General features: G+C 36.0%; 1 protein-coding gene across 10 annotated transcripts in view; it reads left to right on the top strand.

Moving 5' to 3' along the window:
- Positions 1-15891, top strand: part of ADAM10 (ADAM metallopeptidase domain 10) — a 46962-nt gene that overhangs the window by 22460 nt on the left and 8611 nt on the right. For all 10 annotated transcript variants that reach the window (XM_080625998.1, XM_080626000.1, XM_080626005.1 and 7 more), the window contains 8 exons: positions 672-790; positions 2053-2211; positions 9266-9369; positions 10771-10920; positions 12080-12172; positions 12762-12945; positions 13666-13829; positions 14933-15116. In XM_080625998.1, the coding sequence (XP_080482124.1) occupies positions 672-790; positions 2053-2211; positions 9266-9369; positions 10771-10920; positions 12080-12172; positions 12762-12945; positions 13666-13829; positions 14933-15116 (1157 nt within the window). The remainder of the gene's footprint in view (positions 1-671; positions 791-2052; positions 2212-9265; positions 9370-10770; positions 10921-12079; positions 12173-12761; positions 12946-13665; positions 13830-14932; positions 15117-15891) is intronic.

Here is a 15891-nt window from a genome sequence, read left to right on the forward strand (position 1 = left end):
GCTTGACTTCACTGAACCAAACTTTTGTTTTTGTGCAAAGAAAATGTGGTATGTTTCATGTAAAGATAGCAGTAGGATTTGCATCAAAGAACGCAGTACTGTAATTTGAACAAGATCATTCAGTGAGTAAAGTCATTATGCAGTTGTGCATGTAACTGCCAGTGTAAGTAATTTTATGCTAAATGTTGTTGCCCATCTTATTTTTTGGAGTTTCAATTGAAATGGTAATTAGCTCACCTACGTTTCATTTACACTACTTAAATGTTGGCAATGAAAGTGAAATAAGCCAATGGTTGCTTTTCTCTTCTGCTCCACAGTGCTGTAAAATAAGATAGTTGCTTTTTCCCTTAGGCTACATCTGTGTCTTCTGGAGGAATGAGAACAAGTGTATAGTAAAAGTCAGCATTTTAGTTTTATGCATTTAAGTCTAACCCTTTTTACTGGGTTAAATTTTGTAAATTTAGCTACTTGTGTCAAAAGCATCTAAATCTTGCTTAAGAAAATCCTTCTAGGCTATGGTCTAATTCTCATATAGTATAAACTTTTTATATGGATAGATTTTACATGGTCTGCAAATTGTTTGCCTGAAAATCTTGGTTAGAAGTACTTTGCTTAGTGCTTTTGTAATTGAAGCTCAAAGCCAACATACCGTCTTGTTTTATTCACTTTAGACACTTCAACCTTCGAATGAAGAGAGATACATCTCTTTTTAGTGATGACTTTAAAGTACAAATATCAAACCAACTAATTGATTATGATACCTCCCATATTTACACTGGACATATTTATGGTAAGTACACCACTTTAAAATGGGTTAAAGTGCAGTCATTTTAAATAGGAGGGTTTTTGATTGTACATGCAAAAAATTAGTATCTGTATGATTAAGGTTACCTGTATTATTAAACTTTAATAATGCATCTGTATTATTAAACTTTAATAATGCATCTAAAAGAATTCAAACTCCAGCTGCTTTTGTTCTTATATGTCATACTTAACAAATGAGTACTAATAATTTTCATATCCATAGAACTTGAACTTCAGCTGTGTTTACGAACATAATCTTTGTAGAACTCTGATGCATTATAAAAAAAGGACATCTGCACTTAAAAATTTAGGCACTGTTCTTAGTTTAAAGGAGCTTAAGGAATATGGAGCTACCATCATTAAGGGTAATATACCTAATTTCAGTCAATACGAAAGATAAAATTTATTAGAAAGGAAGAAGAATTAAGAAATTAAAAACAGATGAAAAGAGAAGGATTAAGACTTTGTCCCTCTTCATACAGTCTGGTTCTGAAAGGCATCTTAACTGCTTCCTGAAGATCTGTTAGTAGTGTTAGTAAAGTCTTAAAATGTTGGGTTTTTTTTTTAAAGTGGAAAAGAAGTATACATTATTAGCACTTAAAATGAATCTACGTAGACTAATTTACCAGTTGACTTAAGTAGGTCAGAAGGCTAAGTTAAAGTTTTAAGACCGTTATGCTTGAAGAGAAAAATGGATGCCTTGAATACAGGGAATTTTTTTCTTTGAAAGCTTGCACTCTGATTTATTATTATTATTTTTATAATTATATGAATAGATGTAGAAGAACAGGACTTGGATGTATGTGTTCTGTATGTGACAGCTTTAAAATATGGAGTTGAATTCTTCATTATATGCTTCTTAAACATGTCACTTACACACCTGATTAGGAAGCTACTGAACTTGGTAACTGGTTTTGGGATAACTGTATGTCTTTACTATTGAACAATCTTAGTCTTTAAAATTTGGACACAAAATTCTGCAAGTCTTGCTGCTGTTACTCAGAATCTTACTGTTACATAATTCATATAGGTTTTAGCAGTTGTGAGCTGGGACACAATCAGTGTAATGGTGCAGGTATCATTCTTTAGCATCGACTGCTTAACACGTTTAGTAGTGTGTATGCTTGAAGTTTGCACAGGACTGAAAGCTTAAAAGCAGGTGTAAAAAAAGGTATAAGAAGGAATAAAAGGTATACTTTTATATAGAAAGATATAAAATCTCTTAATGCACATTTTTTTCTTTAACAGGTGAGCAGGGAAGTTTTAGCCATGGGTCTGTTATTGATGGAAAATTTGAAGGATTCATCCAAACGCACAGTGGGACCTTTTATATTGAGCCAGCCGAGAGATATATTAAGGACAAAACTCTACCGTTCCACTCTGTCATTTATCATGAAGATGATATCAGTGAGTCCATCCATTTTTGCTATAGATAAAATATTTTTTTTTATTGGATGTCAAAACCTGTAAGCCATTTGTAAGCATCAAATGAAACTTTGCCTGCATATGACACTGAATCATGCTGTCCTGACATGATTCGCATTACGGTTACGATCTGAAAGAGATTTATGGCAAACCGAACTAATGCGAGTCTTCCTTATTCTGCCATTTTAAGAATTCTTTAAGAGTATAACCAGTGTATTTTTATACTCAATGGATGCATGTTTCTTCTGAAAAATGCATTCTTAAGTGGTCTATACTGAGTGTTTTTTCCCTGGGAACTGGAAAATAAAGGGTAATTAGTGTTCAAGTCACTACATGTTTACTTACATCTAATGAAGGTGGTACTTGTGGGAAACAAAAGCTTCCTCTGTTTACATAGTCATAATTCCCTTCAGATATCTCTTTAGAAGATATGTTGGCACCCAGTATGTCCCGTTTTACACAGTAGATGGTGGAAGTGTACAGAGAAAACTATTTGAATTTGAAGAGTATAGCCCCAGAAGCCTTGTCTTAGTTGAAATGCCCAGCAGGATGAGAAGGTACCATGGAATACTTCTACACCTTCAGAACTGGTGCATTAGGGTTCTCCTGCACTCCACCTGCCTTTTTATGTATGATCAGTCTTCAGCTGTAGTATAAGTAATTTTTATTTGATGCTTAGGTAACTTTACGCTGAACCCGAAATATATGGCAATAAAGTTGTGATTCCCACTTAAAATTCTTCAAAGTAGATGTTGGCAGAGAGTTATTCTAAGATTACATTTTGATTATTGAAGCTAGCAAGTTGTGTGTTGCAAGCTCACTTCATGTAGGACTTAAGTCTTGCTTAAAACTCAGTTTAAACTGTAACTTCATTTAAAAACTCTTCCCATCAGGCCATTGTGCGAAGTGTAGAAGACTTGAGTTTGAAATCCCATTTGGAATTTGATGAGCAGTCTTGGGTTAGGTCATTAAAATTACTTGAGCCACTCTCGTGATCATTTTCAAAGTATGTCATAATGAAACTGTGTTGTGAAATGTCAAAAATAAGATAGATGAGAAAAATCCCTGCTTGTGACTTGGATGTATATATTATAATTTTCTCTGTGCTGTAAGCCAGTGAAAAACAGGGTTGTTGCATAATACTCTCTCTGGTTACTGCTCTTGCATGAATACAGTGAAGAGAAATGATCTTTCTCTGCTAAAAAGTCAGCAAATACTGTTTACTTCTTTTTCTAATTGAATAAAGCTTCTGGAATACAGCTGTATTTTGCATTCAGTGGCAATATGTATGCTGTCTTTGAGTATGTTAAAATTGCTGTAAGCTAGCAGATAGGTTTGTCCTTCCTGTTACACCATTCTGTAAATATGATTACTAACCCAAAATCAAATAGAAGTTGCAGAATTTCAAAGGGCTTCTGAATGAACACAGTTCCTGAATTTTATGTACATTGTGAGCTACACTTGTTTTCTGACTTGACTAAATGTATATCTTCCTGGTGCATACAAGACCCATATTTGAGAATAAAGTAACTTAATAGGATAGTGTTCCATGTACTGCCTTTGATTTTCAAAGAGAAGTTGCAGCATGCATTTAATTTTCGGCTCTACAGAGCATTGCAGAGGGAAGTCTGAGAATACAGCTTGCTTTGCTAGCTGCTAGTGGGGTATTACATGGTTTGCTGTAACAGGAGAGTTGTGTGGAAAAGTAATAAGAAAACCCCACAGAAGCCTGAAGTGAAACTAAGATGCGTCTCTTATAATGTATATTATATTTCGTATATTTCTGTGAATAATTTGAACATGCTTCTGAATTCTTTGGTATGTCTTGTAGGTCTCACCAAACCATTCAATTCACTGCCTGATAGTGGAATACTAGACTACCACTTACATAGCACTTTCTGTGAATAAGTCACTGTCTGCTTTACAAAGGGTTTTATTAATCCTCTTGTAGAAAAGAGAGGGGAGGAGGGAAGTAGAGGGACATAAGGCAGTAAAGTGATTTGCCCAGTTTCCAAAGTCTAAGACAAGCAAGAAGATTGTCTTGTGTCACCCATGCTGTGTGGGTGACTAAAAATATTCTCTTATGTCAAAAATTGAACTGTATCTTAAAGAAACAGAATTTGATTTTAAGAAAGTTAGTATTGTTAATGTCAATATTGTTTTGTAGAAGTGATCTCTGTTGGAGGAAGAAATGGATCGTTTGAGAGATGAAAGAAACTAGTGATGAAATTGGTTCATATTAATGTGTTACTAAAGTGAATGGGAGCAGGATATGAATTTTTTAATTGCTTAGGTGATGCTATGTTGGCTTACACTGGTTTTCTTCTTGAATCTAGTGCATCAAAATTATCAGTTAGAAACAAAATCAGGTTATCAGAGGGGATTCTCTAAACCTATTCTGGAGAGCCACATGGAAGCAACAGTACAATACAGCTTCCAGACTGCCAAGTGAGCGACCATTGCTGCTTGCTCAGCATGGTTGGAAACAGCCCATCCTGCAGCTATGTCTGAGTGACACTGTTTGGAAATACGCCACTCCCAGTGGATGCTGTCCATACACAGTCTGATGTGCATGCTTACTGACTGTATAGTTTAATTTTTTTCACTGGTATCCTAGAGGCCTCTAGGATTTCTGTGGTCTAAAATCTCTGGAGTATATAACTGCTCCTGTCACTTTCTGAATGGTGCTTTTGAGGCTGATTTTTTTCTTTTCATGAGTTATTTTTGCATTGAACTGCAGCTCTAAAAAACCCCAACAATAACTAAAAAAAACCCTAAGCTTTACAGTAGCTTTAGAAATAAAAACAAGCATGCAAATTTGTTGTTACTGCTGTAATCTAAAGCTAACTTTTGTGAAACAGTCAAACCACTGGTGTCTTACACAAAACAAAAATGCTAACATTTCTAACTCAGGAGAGACTGGGGGAAGAAGTCATCTTTGCTTTAATTTGGGATATGTTTTGGTCACCCATGTTTCAGCCTTTTGAAACAATATGCTTTTTAGTGCTTTTCAGAAATCACAATGCAACATATGATTAGCATCTCAATGAGTTCTTATTCAGTAGTTAAACAAAAGGAGGTTTTTGTAAGTGGGGATTATATTGTCAACTTTATAAGGCGGCTTTTGTCTGTTACAGTGGATGTGGTGACCAGTGGAAGGCAGCCTTCTATTCATGACTTGTGTTTCAAGTTGAATGATTTTTAGTTTCTAAGTCACTTTTGGTGAAACTGTTTTATAATTTAGTGCTAGAAAGATGAAAATTGGTTTTTTCATTAAAATATTTTGGAAACTTTTAAGGATTAGGCTTTCATTGGAACTGTATTTACTTTATTTAAATCATATATGCTTCAAATGTACCCCTGAGTTCAGACTGTAAAATACAAAATCTGTATTTCCTCAGATCAACAGTGGACAGGAAAATCCTGTTCAGACCTTCAGGAAAATAAACATGGTCTTTTAATTGCCTTTATCGTCTTGAAAGAGCTGTACAGCCGAGAACAGGAAGTCAAGTATCGTGTAATTCTGGAAAGCCCTGGCTCCTGAATGAAGTGACCATTGCAAGCTATGTGTAGTGAGAATTTGGCTTCTGGTTTGTTTTTTTTTTTTCATATCATGGTTGTCAGTTTAATAATGAAGGTCACTTGGCAGTTGTCATGGGAGCACAGTGTGACCAACTGCTTAGAATGCAATCGGTAATAAGGTGGGGTTTTTGTATCTGCTTAGATTTTGTTCTGACAGTATAGCTTTTGCTAGAATTGGGCACTTCTCTATGGTGGCTGAAGCACTGGATTTTCAGCTTTTTTAATAGAAGTTTGTTTTATTTTTTGGCCTAAATGCTTAACAGATCACACTATTTACTGACAAGTAGAAGAGAAAAATTCATGTGACCAGGAATTGTTGTGGGTAGGTGCCTTTCTTAAAAAGTGTCTGTATTTGTATATATAATTATTAATGATCTGCCATCTAGTTAGAAAAAGATGTCATTGTCAAAGTCTGAAATGTCAGGATTGAGGCGGGAGGGGTTAGGTTTGTTATTGTTACATTGTTCACAGTTTTAACATTTTGCCAGGATGTTCAGTAACTGAAATTGGAAAATGGGAAATGGGACAATATGGGAAAAGAAAAATAAAGCATTTGTTTTGCTTGAGGATTTTTGTCTAGTTAGAGCATTGATCCTGTCATTAAAATCTTCTTTTAGAGATCTGATGGAAAGTAGGCTTCCAGTTTTCTCTCAACTCCGCATTCACTGTAAGCGATCATTTAATGGTAAAGGCACATGTGTTCTCTGGATCAGTTCACAGGGCTGTGGTAGGGATAGACTGAGAAGCTGTTGATCTCAAAAAGCTGGCAGAAGGCTGTTCCTCTCAAAGCATTTTAAAACATCACAAGAACATGGACCAGATTTCTGTGATGTGGGTCAAAATTGCCCAAGTCATCTGATATGTAGTTCCTGATTAGCTCCAGATATTTAAAAGTGGAACTGCAGAAGGGGATGATGGAACTAGAAAGTCTCAAAACATGAGGAGGGAACAGTGCCTTCATGGTCTGAGGTAATGTAGCATTTATCAAAAGAAAGCTTTGTACGCAACTTTGTAGGCTAGACATGGTTCCAAAGTGAACTATCCTATATTACCTACCTCCTCTGGTTAGCAGAGTGTATTCAAATCTGTCCCTGGGGAATTTGTCTTTTCCAACGCATGCTAAACCTTGGCAATTGCTGCTGCAGACTGTTTCATGTTCTTTTTACTTTTAACTGACTTAACATGTTTGTTACTAGATTATTACTTTTTAAGTGAGAAACGTGTTTGAATTGCAGGAAGTCAGTGTTAAAAATGTATTAAGGGATTTCCTAACATCTTTGGGAAAACAAAATACAGAGGAAAGACTGCTTATTTTGTGTAATGCACTGAGAACATTTATTTCTAGTACTGCTCTGTCAATTGTCATAATGCCGCATTATGACATGAATAGAAGTGGTGATAACAGAAAATGGTATTTTGTGTTAGTGTAAAATACGCTGTGCAGCCATGTTTCCAGTTAATTTCTGTGAATTCCTGCAGTTACCACCTGCGGGAGTTGCTTCAAAGTTACAATGGTTCATGTAGATGAAGGGTGCTTATGGTGAGGCAGAATTGTCCATTATTCCCACCCTTGTCTAATGTCCTTTTGTTGCAGAGATAAGTGGTTCGTGATGTGACATTGGTAGTGGGTAATGAGAATTTTAGCAAAGTTAAATACAGTAGATTTTTTTTTTCTTTTAATACTATGGTGGGGGGAAAAAAGTGGTGGAGATGAAGGGAAGGGTCATATCTGTAATGCTTTGCTATTCACTCCCATCTAGTAATAGTAAACAGGATCCCAAAAAGTACAGATGACTTCAACAGTGAGTGGTACTTTTTGTTTAATATTTGCTATAGCAAAGGCAGTGTTCCATTACATTGCTAATCAAATTGGGTGAGGTAGCTGCCAGTAAGAGGGGTTTTTTTCCTGTTTTTCTCTCTGTTCTTCTGGCACCGTGCTAGGGCTAACCATACTGTCAGATGAAATTGTACCAGAGTACATACTCGTAAGGGTGCATCTTTTGTGTTCCAGCTGCTAAAAGGCTTTGATTTCATAGAACCAGACTAGAGCAAGTCCAGGGTAAAATCCCTTAAAATGCATATAATGTGGACATCAGGTCCTTGGTGCCAGGTCTTAGGCTTTATAAATCTACTCTGGTCTGTATGTTCTATTTACTCTGTGATTCTGGATGCTCACACTTTTATAAAAAGAAAGGGGGGGAGGTTGACAAACCACAACAAAAAACAACTGAAAACCAACCCACCAACAACTCCCCCAAAACAACAAACCTTGGTATAGTTTACACACTTCTGACAAAACCTGCACCCCCTTGACATGATGGTAAAACTGTGGTTTGCCCTACAGAAACTAATTCCTTAAGTATTTGCATATGTGGCTCCCATAATCTGTACTTCATTACCTCTTACTGAGACACCAATTTATAATGGGATCCAGTCTGCAGAGAAACTGAAGGGGCAAAACCTCTTACCTTCAGTACTTCTTATTTCCAGAGGAAGCTTCTGCAAGTATGGGTTGCTTATAAATCTCCAATAGGTACTAACAGTCAAAACCTAACCATATGTGTCTAAAACACATTATATGGGTAATGAGAGCTGCATTGACAAGCACTGGAAGAATGATGGTAGGCAGCCAATTGTATGATGTTCTCACTGAGCCAGTTTGAATCTCCAGCATGGAGTCTTGTTTTACTTTAAGTTCTAAATACATCTGTAAATTTTGTAATCTGTAGTTCTGTAAGCTTTAAAATTATACTCATACATACACACATACACATGAGTATATGCATACACACACTGATCTCTTATCCTTAATTGTACTGTGTACTTTCCAGAATGGAAATTGTACATTTTATCTTGTCAGTCACATTGCTAGCAAACTCGTGATTGTAAAATTGTAGAATTGAGTTTGAGACCAAGGATCATCAGAGTTTCTGTTCTTGTGGATTGGTTGTGAAGTTGCATAATATAAAATATTTTCAAGAAATCTGTGGAAGATGTGTAAAGCAATAGTATCCTCTAGGAACGTTAGCAGGGTTTCTTAGTTTGCCACATAGAATGAAGAGAACCTTTCTCTTATCTGAGCAGTCTGTAATATACTTGATCTGTAATAATTTTCTATTGTGAGTTCACTTTTCTAAGGCTGCTGTTAGCTCAAGTTCATTGGTAGAGCTTTACAAATAGCTCTTATTCTTATGCTAGATGTTGCTGCTCATATTTTTTTTTGCTGTCTACAAGAAAACAATGTTAAGAAGCAATAGTTCTGTTTGTAAAACTAAGAATGTATCTTGGTAGAAATGTTTAATAAAAGAAACAGCAGCATAAAGCTTGAATATTAGAATGTTTCCCTCAAACCACATGAGCAATATTTGGTACAAACTGAGCGAGTTGGAGTAATACAGCCATGTTTTGCTTGTACTTGGAATGTGAAAATTCAACCTGGCCTTCCTCTTTTCAGAATATCCACATAAATATGGACCACAAGGAGGCTGTGCAGATCATTCAGTATTTGAAAGAATGCAGAAGTACCAGATGACTGGTATAGAAGAACCAATAACAGAGGTACAATGTAGGCTAATGGATTATGTTGATCAGAAATCAGTGTAATAACTTTCTTGTATGTTGTCTCTTCTACTACTTTTGGTTGATCATCATCCCCCAGCGTTGTGAGGTACTTCAATTATTGCTAGAGGTTTCTTATTAACATATTTTTCCAAATTCCTTTTCTCATTGCTTCTATAGCGTAGATGTGCTAGCTCATAGTCTTAGCTCATAGTCTTAATGAATCCTGCATCATCTCAAATTTTTCAACAGCTGAAACTTTAGATGGATGTGGAAATCCAGCTTGAGATGGGGAATATACTTTATTGCAGTTGAGAAGGAGAGTTTCAAGATCCTTTGATCTCCAAGTAATATATTGGTCCTTAAAGAGTAATAACTTTCAGATTTTCAAGTTACGTTAATGTAGCACACTTGTAATCTCTGAGTGTTTTTAGTGGTAAATGAAGTGATATGAGTGGGAGGGTTTTAGTAGCAATATTGAAAGATTGAAGGGGTTACCACACGCTACAGATTGCCAGTTATAAGAGGTAGGTGGTCTGTGGTTCAGTCCTGTAGGTGTTTTGCCTTCAGGTTTGCACTGCTTGTCATAAAACTAGATTCTCCCTTTAACAGTATAGTAGTAACTCAGTAAGTTGAGTTTCTCTTGCTATGTTCCAAACTGTTCAAAGTTTTGGCATCGATTTGTGGTGTCACTTAAGTATATGGCAACTAAACTAGCAGTATGGCTTGTTAAATAGCATCAGCAACTTAGTTTTATATTATGACTCCTAAATTATCAACAGTATTACACAACTGGGTGTTGGTAACAGTAACGTGCTTTCCCAAAAATTTACTTTTAAAACTTCATGGAGAGAGTGGGCCATCAACCTATGAATACCTTGAGGCAAATGTGTTAGTTAGCGGATACTGTTCTCACAAGCATTATTTTAACTTCATGTTACTTCATTTACCATTTGTTTCTTGCCGAAGTGCTTAAATATTTGTGTTTGCTGAAGTACCCAACAAAGGTAACTACAATGTGAAATAACTTGTGTTGGGGAGGGTGCATTTAGGTCCCACAGCAGAGTGTGTTTTCTAATATGCAAAGGGCTCATCGTGGAAGAGGATTATGAAAAACATACTCCAAAGATCACATGCATGAAAAAAAATCTATTTCACATTGACTGCCTTTTATATTACAAAATGACATGCACAGAACGGTTTGACTGACATACTAAAAATAAATGTTGTACTTGAAAACTGGCTATAACCTTCAAGATTCATTAAATTTGTGGCTTAAAGAATTAAAATCTGTTTGGATTAGTCTAGTCTGTTTAGAAAAATCCATTGCTGTTCTTAGGTAATCTAGTGCAGCATGTAGATCTATGAAATTAAATAGATTTATTTCCTGTGTATACGTAGAAGCCTTTTGAAGAGCCTAAGAATGATGGTCCACAGCTTTTAAGAAAAAAGCGTGCCACTCAGGCTGAAAAAAATACATGTCAGCTGTATATTCAGACTGATCATTTGTTCTACAAACATTATGGAACAAGGGAAGCTGTAATTGCACAGGTATTTCCAATCTCTTAATTTTAAATTTTTTGCTTTTACTATATTTGTGTATTTCTGATAAATATAATTTAAATTGCATATATTGCTTATTTACTTTAGAATGTCTTGTTTCATTTGTTAGTGATCCTGACATTATAGCTTTCTTTTGTCACTAAAAAGATGCTGTGTGTCTGTGACAAAAGTCCCAGGCACTTGTATTTCTTTTTAATAACAGCAGCTGTGTTTTGTTTGGCACCTCTGAGTGAGACTTGCAGTGTGACTTTTCTCAATTCTTACTCAAAAAAATGATACTTCCTGAAGAGTTCTGTTCTGTTTGACAGCCTGCCGAGCATCTGTGTTAACACTTGCATAGCCTTCCATTTGGAATTTTGGTTCAAAACACTGTGAGCTAATGACACTGTGATGTGTTCCTGTAGTGGCTAATGGTAGTGGAAGGTCATAAAAGCAGTAGTCACTAAAGGCAAATGCTTCTCGTTTGTCAGTATATTATTAACTAGAAAAAGGGTTTGTGTTTTTTGCTGATCATTTTCTAAAACTGGTACTAGCAGGTTAATGTACACTCTTCAGACTCTTGAAGTCTGAAGTTTCAGTGCCACTTACAAATCTGACTGCTATTTATTCAGCACACTGTTCAATCAATTTGAGTAACATTTTCCAAAGCTCTGAAGTCACCTTCAGAATCAGGTTTTCAATGAGTTAGCATTTTTGTGGTGCTGGAAAAGGTAAATGATGATTTTTTTCCACATTTGTGTTCTACCAGGAATAAAACAATAATGCCGTAACAAGTTGCTTTGTTTGAGAAAAAAGAAATGCAGTGCTTTGAATAGAATTGTAACTACTGTGCTGTCTTACTGTGGCAGTTAATCGAGTGAGTATCACAAAGGGAATAGTTGGTAGAATTACATGGTAAAAAATAAAAGGGGAAAAAAAAAAAGGCAAAATGCTTGCTGTTACCTGGCATGGTGATAATGCAGATAATAGGTTATGTAGTAATTTATTTCCATTGTTTGCCATCAGCATTTGATTAAAAAGTCCTGATAGAGTTCGTATGGCACAGCATCTTACATGTAAAGTATAGGCTTTGTGTTTTCTACTATTTAAGATTAGCTATAGTGCAGGGCATAGATCTTTGAACTGTAGATGCTTTTGTTTTTGACAGATATCCAGCCATGTTAAAGCGATTGACACAATTTATCAGTCAACAGATTTCTCAGGAATTCGTAACATCAGCTTCATGGTGAAAAGAATAAGAGTAAGTTGTTTTGGAAATACTTGTAGCTTCATTGATACTGCTTGGAGCCTATATTGTTCAGAAGTTCTGTTCACTTGTAACCATTTATTGTTAGTAATTTTGTAAAACAGGTGTCTCTGCAGTAAATTGTTCCCTAACCCATTTATTTGGTCTGGTTTTAGTATTTATTGTCAAAAACCTGGTAATTGCTATGAATCCATAGTTAGTTTTTATAGGAATCAACTTGTTAACATTTCAGCAGTGTTGACTGTGTCAGATAACTCTGTTGCTCTTCATGCAAGGTACTAAAATAGATAATGCCTGTATAGGTGGAAGGTTCCTTCTAAAAGTGGTGATTTAAAAGCATAAACATAAATTGGGTACTCATGGAAAGGAAGAAAGAAATAGGGTGTGGATTTACTACACAAATGCTCTCTTTATTGTAGAACTTGGTTTTCCAAGTACTGGGTAGGAAGGTAAGGCCTGTGAGTCTTTAGCAACATCTTTATGTAACATAACAAGGTATTGATGATTGTAAGCCTCTTAGCTGGTATTTATGAGTCAAGTGAAAATGAATCATGTCTTATAGCTTGTTTTAATTCACTTCTAGATTAACACAACTGTAGATGAGAAGGACTCTTCCAATCCCTTCAGATTTCCTAACATTGGTGTGGAAAAGTTTCTGGAACTGAACTCGGAACAGAATCATGATGATTATTGCTTGGCCTATGTGTTTACAGACCGTGATTTTGATGATGGAGTCCTTGGTCTGGCTTGGGTTGGAGCCCCTTCAGGTAATTATATCCAAACCTTCAGAGCTATGAGAAAGTACTATAGGAAGGTACAAAGAAGAAAAGTAAAAACTCATTTAAATTGACAGCAAATGGACAAAAAATTGTAACTAAATTTTCACAGTTTTGGTTATGGTTTGTTTTCTATATTTTTTTTTTTAAATATAAACTGCATATCATGTGTCACTTCAATTAGTCTGGCTGTCTTTCTATGAACAATAAAGAAAAACATTTCTTCCATTAGACAAAGCTGGTATTGTGGATGGCTTTTTATTTGAAAGGTATGAGTGACCAATGACATTCTGTAGAAATGCTATTGCTGTGAGAAAATATCTCCTGTGATTTTTACTGTGGGGTTTTTTTACTTAGTGAAATCCAAACGGGATGTAGATGAGGCTACCTGTATTGGACATTGCACCCAGCTAGTCTTGTTCTACAGGTATGATGAAATCGGGGCTTGTCTCTGCAGTGAAACACCCAAATAGCTCTTACTTAATAGTTATTCTAAAACAGCTAACTGTGTGAATGTAGCCATTCACTGCTGAGAGCATTAGTGTGGATAAATCCAATCTACTCTGTAAATTGGGTTAATATTAATTACACAGAAGAACTCTTGGTCCATAACCATCCACTGAGGAGGCAAGCTGTTTCTTGTTCTAAATGTCACTAGAAAAGTAACACAGTAGTACTTTTCTTAAATGACTAACTTCTGTCTAAATGCAGGGAGCTCTGGTGGAATATGTGAAAAGAGCAAACTGTATTCTGATGGTAAGAAGAAGTCTTTGAACACTGGAATCATCACTGTTCAGAACTATGGCTCTCATGTTCCTCCCAAGGTTTCTCACATTACATTTGCTCATGAGGTTGGGCATAACTTTGGTTCACCTGTGAGTATTGCTATTGATCTGTTAAATGATCCTCAGCCATTTTTAAGTGCATGATTTGAAATGGAGTTTTTACTTCCTTATAAACAAGGAGAACATGATCAAGACTGCATGTGCATATTGCATGCACATTGTATACAAACAAAACACATTGCCAGACTAACCCCCTTTTATGAGTATTTGACAACACTGGTGCAACAGTGGTTTTTCTGAATTGTTTATTTCTACTAGCTCAGATCTCTTATAAAGGGACTACAGTATTATTTGCTAAAAACTTCCCTGTTTTTGATGAAAAGACTACAGTCACACACATAAACACTTAAATGCATTTTAGTTTATCCTAGAGAGGAGAGAGAATCAATACAAAATTGGTTAATAGGACACTTCATTCAACAAGTGAAGATGGAACTGCCTCTTACATGTTCTATTATTTATACTTACAAGTTTACCTACGAAAATTGTGGAGAGGATTAAGATACCAAGAACAATATTTTTGAGCAAAATTGTCTCCCAGTCATTTAAGGGCATGATTTCTTTGTGGCAAGCTGAACTCATGAGGCTTTTGGTTTTGCTGGAGATGAGAACAAAGTTTTCTGGTTTGGAATTTTTATTTTTAAACTTAGGTATCTAGGCTTTCTACTGTTGGGAAAAAAATGAAATCAAGATATGACAGGAATGATGAGTTCTTCCAAAACAGATGTTCACATGTGAATGATTTCTTCATATGCCCTGAGAAAATCCCTAATACTACTGCTGTGAGTGGGAACAAGCCTCCCAAGAATAACTAAAAATATGAACACATGAAACTGAAAAACCAGTCCCATTTAACTGAATTAAATGTCTTTTGGATCAGCCTGGAAGATGGTTCTTCTAATTTTACTCCAAGTTGTATTTGATGCAGGGAAATACGTGAAAGCACAATGGTTTTTTGCATAGTTCTTGTATTCCAAGAAACGTTAAGAGCATAAGATTATGGTGGTTTATGAACCTTTTTTATTCTGTGTTAATATTACCAACTTAGATTACTTTCGCGCATCTATAAAATGATAGCAAGAAATACAAGAACCTGTCTTGATAGAAATAGTTTTAAAATATTTGTCTTGCAGCATGATTCTGGAATGGAGTGCACTCCAGGAGAGTCCAAGAACTTGGGACAGAAAGAAAATGGCAATTATATCATGTATGCAAGAGCTACATCGGGGGACAAACTTAACAACAACAAGTTCTCTATTTGTAGCATTCGAAATATCAGCCAAGTTCTTGAGAAAAAGAGAAATAATTGCTTTGTTGGTATGTATTAAGTTATCCTGAAAGCAGAAAGGCTAAGCTGTTACTATAATGCTTAACCAGAAATTTCATACAATCAGTACCATCCCTGATGAATAGTCCCTCTCTGGCATCCTTGCAGGCCCCCTTCAGATACTGGAAGGCTGCTCTGAGGTCTCGACGCAGCCTTCTCTTCCGCAGGCTGAAGAGACACAACTTTCTCAGCCTGTCTTTGTGTGGGAATTGCTCCAGCCCCCAATATCCCTGTGGCCTCCTCTGGACTTGCTGAAAGTTCCTTTTTTAATTTTAATTTAATAGTTTATTGAAAGACTCTGGAAGTTAAGAATTGAATTTGCGATCTGGAGTACTGTGTCACATTCTGGGCTCCCTAGTTTAGGAAAGACATGGGCATACTGGAATGCGTCCAGCAAAAGATTATTAAGGGATTGGAGCATCTGACATACGAGGAGAGTCTGAGAGAGCTGAGACTCTTTAGTTGGGAGAAGAGAAGGCTGGGGGGTGAGGGTGGGCTCCTGTCTGTCTTTGTAAATGCCTGGTGGGAGAGAGTAAAGAAAGCAGGGCCAGACTGTTTTCAGTCATGCCCAGTGAAAGGACAAATGGTAAGGAGCACAAATTAAAATACAGGAATAATATTTAAATATTAAAAAAGAAAATAAGGGGTTTGCAGGAATTTTCTTTCTAGAGTCTGTCATGTATAAGCTCTCACAAATTTCATGAGATTGTGCAGCAAGTAGGTTTAGGTTTTGGAGTAGAAGTTGTACTTTTACTCCCAGTGCCA

This window comes from Psittacula echo (assembly GCF_963264785.1).
Source record: "Psittacula echo genome assembly, chromosome: 10".
Classification (NCBI taxonomy): domain Eukaryota; kingdom Metazoa; phylum Chordata; class Aves; order Psittaciformes; family Psittacidae; genus Psittacula; species Psittacula echo.